Source organism: Saccopteryx bilineata, chromosome 3 (genome assembly GCF_036850765.1).
Source record: "Saccopteryx bilineata isolate mSacBil1 chromosome 3, mSacBil1_pri_phased_curated, whole genome shotgun sequence".
Classification (NCBI taxonomy): Eukaryota; Metazoa; Chordata; class Mammalia; order Chiroptera; family Emballonuridae; genus Saccopteryx; species Saccopteryx bilineata.
In genome coordinates, this window is record NC_089492.1 from 296,633,475 (window position 1) to 296,642,306 (window position 8,832).

The window sequence follows — 8,832 nt, forward strand, 5'->3', positions numbered from 1 at the left end:
TAAAATAGCAACAGTAATTAAACCCCAATATTGTGTTCAGACAATGTATGTGAATGGCTTACATGGATTGGATTGAGCATGCTGTCCTCACATATTCTATGGCAGTCCGAAACACATTAAAAAAAAGACAAATGAGAAGAAAAACAACTTGGTAATACTTCAAGTCTTGTGGTTTTAGCTCAGGGCATGGGAATGGATTGGCTGGGTATAAATGGTTCTTTAAAAGCAGATATGGGGAAGCAAGGAGTAATCAATTGTTCAGTGTGTGTGTGTGTGTGTGTGTGTTCACGAGGTAACTGCATCTGTCTTCTTGAGAAAATGCAGAAGTGGGAGCTGAGGCTGGAGGAGGTCCCATCTGGATGATTCAGAACAAAGAGTCTGGATTTACTCTAAGAACAGTGAAGCCCATGAGGGATTTGAAACAGAAGTGGACAGATTCTGACAGAGATTTGGAGAGACTGATGTGAAGAGTGAACTGGACAAGGGAGTGGGGGCTTGGAGCTCAGGACCCAAGGAAGTTATAAAAATGACCTGGAAGGGTGTGTATGGTGACCTTCCCTCCCTGCCTTGACTGGAGACAGAGGCCTGGGGAAGGGGAGGCTCTGATCATACCTTCTGCTCCCACAGGAGAGCCCAGCTCTCCCTCCTGGCCCTGGGACACAGGTTCTACCTCTCACGGTGTCCACCTGACTTCCTGTTCCTGTTTCTGTGAGCAGCAGGATATCCATCTCCGGGTCCCTCTCCTCGGGGTAAATCATTTGACTTATTTCTGCTTCTACAGAGCAGCTTTATGCTGGGTGTCACGATCCTTTTCAAAGTGTGCAGTCTTGGGGATTTAGCTAAGAGGCACATCCATGAGAGTTCTGTTAGAAGACCAGAAATACACACGCACACACACACACACACACAATTATATATTGATGTGGCACTACCACCTGAATGGTTGAACAACACTTCTGCAGGTATTTCATCTCTTGATCTCATTTTCCTCAATTGTAGCAGCAGCCTGATACCATCCCAGCCCCTACAAATGAAGTAACAATTCACCCCACCTGAGATATAGGGGAGAGGAGACCAGCCATTCAAAAGGTGTTTTGGAGATCTGAGAAATTGACAAGCAGAGACACAACATCTAGTAGAGCAAGGGAAAGAATTGAGACTCAAACCACTCACGATGTAGTCATCATGCAGTGCAGTGGGATGTAATGATGTTTCCATCACGTGGTGCTGACCAGATGGGTGAGTCTGTGGAACAAGGTTAACATTCACATCTGCCTCACACTTTGTACAGTAATGGAGGTCAGATGGGCTACAGATGAAAACGTGAAAAGCAAGTCAATTTCTTTTCCTTTTGCAAATAAAAACATAGGAAAATACATTGCTAGCTTGTGCGACACAAAGTTCTCTTCAACTGGACACAAAACCAAGAACTTAGTGGAAAGACGGGTACAGCAGAATCTGGTAATGTTACAAACTTCTGTTCCTCGCAGACACCAGCAGGGAGCAAAGAGGAAACCGCACAATGGGACTCAGTGGGAGAAGGTATGTGTGATGCCAAATCAGACAGTGGGCTTGTACTGAGGTCATTTAAGGAATATGTAGACATCTATAATGTGACAGCAGATACCAGAGAAGGAAGAAAAAACTTTAGTAAGTTAATTACATTGACATGCAAATGCACACTAATATTTTAATTGGCACTGAGCTTTGTAAATGCTTGAAGAAATGTACATTAAACCTCAGGATGGTGACAATACACGCTACAAATGGCTAAAATAAAGAGGGCAGAAAACACTAAGGGTTGACATGGATGTGACCCTGCCAGGACCCTCAGACACAGGGAAAGAATTAGAAATGTGATGTCCACTCTGGGAGAGTTGCTGAGCAGAATCTTTCACAAGTGAACATCCTCAGGGACAATCGTCGGCGTCCTGTTGTGCTGTATAGAGCCAGACTGTCAGGGGCCAAGTCAGAACAAGACCCTGTGTCCCGCACTCTCTGAGAAGGAGTGCAGATCAGGCAGAAAGATGAGAACCTGGGAATTAGGAGAGACCTGACGTCTCTCCTGAGACCATGGAGTCCTCCTGATTGCTCCCTTTTCTCTTCATCATAGAAAAACCCAAAGCCAGGTCCAGGGCGGGGCTGTACCCTTGCTGTGTGTCCACAGCTGTGGGAACCCTGAGGGACAGCCGCCCCTGACTCACCACATCCTGTGCGTCTCTGTTCTTCAGAACCAGGGGCTCCTCCATCTGCAGAGCGGGAGCACTCCGAGCAGACGCCATGCTGTCCCTCCTCTCCGCTCTTCTCTGCCTCGGTCAGTTGTGGACACGAGGTAGAGGGCAGCACAATGGGTTAGGGAGGCTACACATCTCTGTTCATGGGGAACCTTAGGCTTAGGCAGCTTTCAAGTTTGGGGTCCTGTTGAGAAAGGATTCAGCTCCGATGTCCAGGTACAAACCTCTGACAGGGACTCTCTTGCAGGGCTGAGTCTGGGCCAGAGGACCTGTGTGCAGACAGGTGAGTCTTCTCCAAGCTTCCCTTCCCCACCTTGTGTTTCAGGCCCCGGGGCTCATGGGGGGGCAGAGGCCCTGATATGAGGGGGTGAAACAGGAAGAATTGGGCTGAGTTGGGAGATGAGAGGTGGGGAAGGTGTTTCTAATGCAGCCTCTGTGTTTTTCCCCCCAGGAACCGTCCCCATACCCACACTCCTGTCTGAGCCAGGGTCTCTGATCCCCTTGGGGAGCTCTGTGACCATATGGTGTCAGTGGACAGCAGAGAGCACGGTGTTTCAGTTGTATAAAGAAGAAAAACACGCGCTTTGGAACACACACATGCCGTGGAAGCCCATCAACAAGTGCAAATTCTCCATCACAAACGTGACAGAGCATGACGCAGGGAGATATCACTGTGACTCTTACGGCCCCACTGGCTGGTCAATGCACAGTGACCCCCTGGAGCTGGTGGTGACAGGTGAGGGGACTCTCAGAGGTCCCAGCCTCAGGCTGTGCCCTCAGGAAGGGGGTTTACTCTCAGGGGGTCTCCCCTCTCACAGCCCAGCCCTGGGGGACAGGAGGGAGGTGTGAGCCCATCTAACATGCTGCCTCCTCCTGTCCTAGGATCCTACAGCAAACCCAGCCTCTCAGCCCTGCCCAGCCCTGTCGTGACCTCAGGAGAGAACGTGACCCTCCAGTGTGGCTCAGGGCAGGGATTTGACCGGTTTGTTCTGACTAAGGAAGGAGAACATGGGCTCCGCTGGACTCAGGACTCACGTCAACATCTCATTGGAAAGTTCCAGGCCCCCTGTTTCCTGTGGGCACTTTGACCCCCAACCACAAGCATACATTCAGATGCTATGGCTATTTTAAGATAAAACCCCATGTGTGGTCACACCCCAGTGAGCCCCTGGATCTGCTGGACTCAGGTGAGCGCCCTGACTGCGTCCTTTTTCAGCAGTCAGTTCAGGTCCTGTCCCCAGGACACATCTGATGTTGGGTGAGAAGGAGGGGGCTCTGAGTCATGGTCTCCCAGCAGAGATCTGCCCCTCAGAGTCCCTCCCACCCATGTGCTCTTTCCCCTCACCTTGGAGCGGAATGGGGTAGCTGAACTGGGGAGTAACTTTTTGGGGTGGGCGCAGAGCAGATGTAAGAGAAAAGTCCAAGTGATCTGCAGACTCCCGGCTGACCCCCAGCCTCTCACCAGCCCTGTATCCTTGTTCCCAGAACCCTCTGAGGTCCTAGCCCCCCTTCTTACGGGGCTCATCTCCACAGCTGGTGAACCCCTTAACTCTACTCAGAGAAAGCTCAGTGCTCCCCAGGGCTGTTCTGAGAATCTATGAGGAAATCTAATGTCTCTCAGATTCTCAAGGATGAGTTTTTGTCGCAGGGATGCAGAGTCAGGCAGAGATGCTGGGAATGACAAGGCTCTCAGGGCTCTGAGATTGGCAGGTGACAGGTGGGGTGGGCATGCCAGAGGGAGATGTTGGGGCCAGGCTTGGGGATCCTCTTCCAGGCTCATGTGTGAGATGGAATCAACCCCCCCCCCAAAGGCCATCATGATCCCATGGAGGCTCTGAAGATCACTGCCCGTCCCCACAGAGTCAGGCACAGGGAACAATAAGTGAGAACCTCTGTCAGGAGGTGGTAGTTGGGTCCATGAGGTGTAGGGATGGGGTCAACCAGAGGGGTTGAGGCACCTGTGGAGACACTGACATGGACACACCTTCCCCTGTGTGGCCTCAGTGTCCCCAAGTGTAAAAGGAGAGAATCATGGCCCAGAGCTCAGATTTCCTTTCGGTTCAGGCTCTGAGTTCCTGGGAGAGAGGCTCACAGGGAAGTTCCCAGGGTGTGATGTTATGGAGAGTGTGCCCTCTGTAGCAGTGCTGCTGACACTGTAGAGGGAGGGACAGGCAGGACCATGGACTGGAGCTGCAGGCTGCTCAGTCAGAGGGGGAACAAGTTCTGGAATCAGACCTGGTACAGTATCCAGTTCTACTGGCCCCTGTTTCAGGCTGGAAGGTCCCTTCTCTTCTCTGAGTGTCGGGTTCTTGTCTGTTCATCCCTGGTCCCATCCTGCTCACAGGCTGCGGTGACATCAGGTGACATAAGGGTCCTCACAGAGCTCAGGAAAGCAGGGTCCCCAACTCAGCCTGACCTTCTCAAAATGGTCTCAGGGTCCCATAGGATAGAGTCGGATACTGGGATAGACACAGTGTCCATCGCACACCCTTGTTTCTCTGATGTCCTTGCTGTGCTGGGGTCAGGTAATAAGAAAGAACACTCAGCTCCAGGTGGGACATGGACAAGCCCCTGCAGATGAAGAGCCCAGAGCACAAAGCTAGTGTCCACCTGGGGGGCAGCATGAGGAAAGCACAGGGAGCCCACAGTCCTGGGTTCCAGGCCCAGCACTGCCCCGTCCAGGCTGGGTGACCTGGCACATTATGAACCTCTCTGAGCCTCAGTGCAATAGGGTCGGGGTCAGCAATCCCTGTGCTTGACTGTGGGGAGCGGGAGAGGAGATGGATGACAGCCCCCAGCATGTGCCTCACACACAGTAGGTGCTCATTAAACAGGATCTTTGGCTCATTCATGACATCACTCATGTTCAAGGTCACAAGTGGTACCTGATCTTCATGATTAGGGTCTCGGTGGCCCTCATCCTGCTGCTCTCCCTCCTCCTCTTTCTTCTACTCCGACACCAGCGTTGGAGTAAATGCTGGATGTCAGGTGAGTAGGGACAGGTGCCAGGGTCCAGCCCCGGGGGGGGGTCCAGGGGTCCCACAGGAGGAGACGGCGTCAGCGAAATCGAGTGAGAGAGCCGAATTCTTTTCTTTCTCTTTATTCTCTAGTTAGCATTTACTGCCAGGCATCTCTCTCAAATGCTGGTCTAGCTTTCTTTTTATGCAGACACACTAAGTTACAATCACATGGTATTTTGTTTCACTATGGTTACATGTTTCCAGATAACAGTTAATTTATATCTATAAACTATAAATCAGGTGGTAAGTTATTCAAAGTACAGTTATACAATAACTTGAATAGTAATAACAATATCGGTACAAACTTCTAAAAGATTAGTACTAATTAACAACTCTACTTTACTGTTGTTGTGAGTCAAGGGCGCAGAAAGAGATAGCAGACAAAATCATCAAGGACTAGCAAAGGACCACCGCTTGCTCAGGTATATAGCCTTGAGTTCATGTAGTGTCCTAATTCTATTTTCACAAGACTACAAAAGGCTTGCTATTTAAGAAACTAACATAGCATTAAGAGTAACTTTTACTTAAAGATACATAGAGTGCACCTGCAAGATAGCTAGTAGCAACATAATATCAGAAGGCATTAATTGCTATTGCTGCTATGAATCCCACCACATTCCTCTCCTTATTCTTGGAAAATACAAAAATCTCATGAGAATGTTTTACTGAGAAAAGCCCAGCAACTGCCTTCAGTGACAAAACAAGTCTTTTAACAAAACATTCTTTACTAGCCAGCTGCACTCCTATCCAAGGCCACGCAACAGGCCACTCTACTACACCTTACCTAAGATTCTAATGTCTAGTTTAACTTTATTCACTTACTATATTCATACACTAGTTAAGTTCTAACTTTATTCTTTCTAACATGATTAATAAGAAGAAATTCTTCTACAAACTTAACCCTTTATGAGGGATATCATGGCCAGCCTCTTATGTTTATGAGCCCAGTTCAAGGAGCTTACAGGCTTTTCTGTGGAACTTACACCTTCTGTCTTATTTCCAAAGAAATTACTACAAATCTACAGGGAAAGCACGGTACTATTATTCCTGTGCCATAAATAATAGCACACACCCAGAAAAGGGGGGAATATAAGGCCAGATTAATTCAAAAGATTAAAGGGGGAAGTATCGTTGTGCCTTTCCTTTGCGGTGACTTTGTCAACCCGCAGCCATTGGTCTTCACTGCGGTGACTCTGTCAACCAGCAGCCGTTGGTCTTCTCTGCTGTGACTTTGTCAATCAGCAGTTTTTGATCTTCTTCTGCTGTGACCTTGTCAGCCAGCAGTTGTGGGTCTTCTCCTGCTGTGACCTTGTCAGCCAGCAGTCGTTGATTGGCTCCCAACAGACAGGGTGACCTTGGTCAACAAAGGGGTCATTCAGGGCAGCAGCCACAGGAAAACCAAATAGATGGACAAGGTCAGTGAGAAAAAGATCTCCCCAGAATCTCAAATCAGAAAATCTAGTAAGAAAACCATCAGTGTCAACAGATGCACGCCTGTGAGGTAATCTTTCATTGTTTTCAATCTCATGAAATATGAAACACACACGAGTGTGTTAAAGTTTCCTTCTTTCCTTTGTAATAACACAGAAAGGGGCTCCTACCCTCCCAGGGCAGAGACTGTCCCTCTTCACCAGCCCGGAGGAGGCTGGTGTCTAAGCTGATGCAGGAGTTACAGGCACAGAGCACAAACGCAGAGCCCTGCAGGTCAGCTGATTCCTGCCCTGAAGACCCCCAACCTCTGCTGACCATGTTCCTGCTCTGTTCGTAACACCCCTGCCCCCTAAGCCATCTGCAGCCCCACTGCAGACACCCAGATGGAGCCCTCTGTGAGAGGAAGAGAGGGCTGCCCTGTGGGAGGGGGCACAGGGGTTCAGGAGATGACGGGGGAGGGACAGGTGGGGAGATGTGGGGGTCAGGGGTGGGAAGGATGAAAATCCTCACTGAAGGGCCTGGCACCTCCCCTCACCCCTGAGGCCCATCTGGGAGCAGACAGGGTCTGCAGCCCTGAGATCTCAGGGACCCTGCCAGGAGACAACCTCATTCTGCCCCAGCAGATGCTGCTGTGAAGGACCCACAGCCTGAGGAGGGTGTGGAGCTGGACCCTCAGGTGAGACCCCTGCTCCTGTCCAGGCCACCAAGGACCTTCCTGTTGCCCAGTTTAATCCAATGGACACTTCCCTGTTCTCACCTCACCTGGCTCACAGGAGCATCCCACACTGACCTCTCCTTCTGGGCACCCAGGTCGTCCTGCTGTAACTCACTTCTCCTGGTTTCCTTATGATATAATAGCCCTGCCTATGTGGTCTCCTTTGCTGGCCTCTGATCCTCTGTCTGACCTCGTGTGGCCCCTGGTCTCAGGAGGATGCATGAATCATTGAATCACACACAGGTCCCCAGGGCACCCTTCATTCATTCACCAGTAGATGTGAGGGGAGCTCACCGTTTACCAGCTCCATTTAGGGGCCACAGGGCAGCCCTGAGCAACACGGTGTCCACACTCCTCCAGCTCACCTGTGCAAACAAGGGGACAGTGTCCTAGAGAGCAAAGTGCTGTGAGGAAAAATGGAGCAGGAGTGGCGTGTGGGGAGGACAGAGAAATGAAGAGGTGCAAAGGTCCTGAGATAGGACATACTTTTTTAGCAGGATGAGCCATGTGACTGGAGCCAAATGAGCAAGAGACAATGTGTTAGGATTAGAGTTGGGACCATAGAAGCATCCAGATGCCCTAAGACTTAGGAAGTCCCTGTAGATTCCGTCAGGACAGTGACCTAATCTGATCTAAAGTTTAACATCATCACTCTGACAACAGGTGGGTGATTGACTGGAGGGTTTCACCAGTGGAACCGGGGGACACTGTCTCTGTCTCACTGTCTCTGCAGCAGAACAGGCACAATGAAGTCCCCCAGGGAGTGACGTATGCCCACGTGAACCACTCAGGATCCAGACTCAGACAGGGTGTGGCCACCTCTCCTTCCTCCCTGTTGGGCGTATTGCTGGACATGAAGGACAGACAAGCAGAAGAAGATAGGCCGATGGACACTCAGGTGGGTCTCACACTCTCCAGGACCCCGGGCTCCCCCCACCCCATCCATGTTCCATCTCCCTCATTCTCCCCCTCCTCCAGGTGGCTGCCTGTGATGCCCCCAGGATTTGACCTACGCCCAGCTGAACCATGTGTCTCTGAGACAGGAGACAACTGCACCCCCTTCCTCCCTGTCAGAGGAGCCCCCAGTTGATCCCAGCACTATGTGAACAGTACTAATGTGTGAGGACCCTGCCACCCCATCTTGTGAATCTCTCTCCCTTGTTCCCCTCCTGCCTCCTGTCCGACAGCAGCACCGTGTTCCCCAAACCCTCAGCCTCAGGAAGTACAGACACATCTCTTCTCATTGGAGCGGAACCTGCACTCAGTGTTTCTGAAATTCTGCTCCCCGCCTGCTCCAGAGGAAACGAGAATTCTCACGCCCAGGTTGTAGGAAGTGCACCCACGGGTGGGAAACGTAAAGATGGATGATCAGTGTTGCCGACTTCAAGAATTTAAAAAAGTTTTTCAATTTTATTTAGAAAATTAACTTTAA

General features: G+C 50.4%; 1 protein-coding gene across 1 annotated transcript in view; it reads left to right on the forward strand.

Annotated features, from left to right (window-relative positions):
- Nucleotides 1–8,832, forward strand: part of LOC136331896 (leukocyte immunoglobulin-like receptor subfamily A member 6) — a 153,204-nt gene that overhangs the window by 20,791 nt on the left and 123,581 nt on the right. Inside the window, exons 2-3 of the mRNA XM_066271061.1 lie at nt 1,491–1,542; nt 2,232–2,314. Coding sequence (XP_066127158.1) covers nt 1,523–1,542; nt 2,232–2,314 — 103 coding nt within the window. The 5' untranslated portion in view covers nt 1,491–1,522. The remainder of the gene's footprint in view (nt 1–1,490; nt 1,543–2,231; nt 2,315–8,832) is intronic.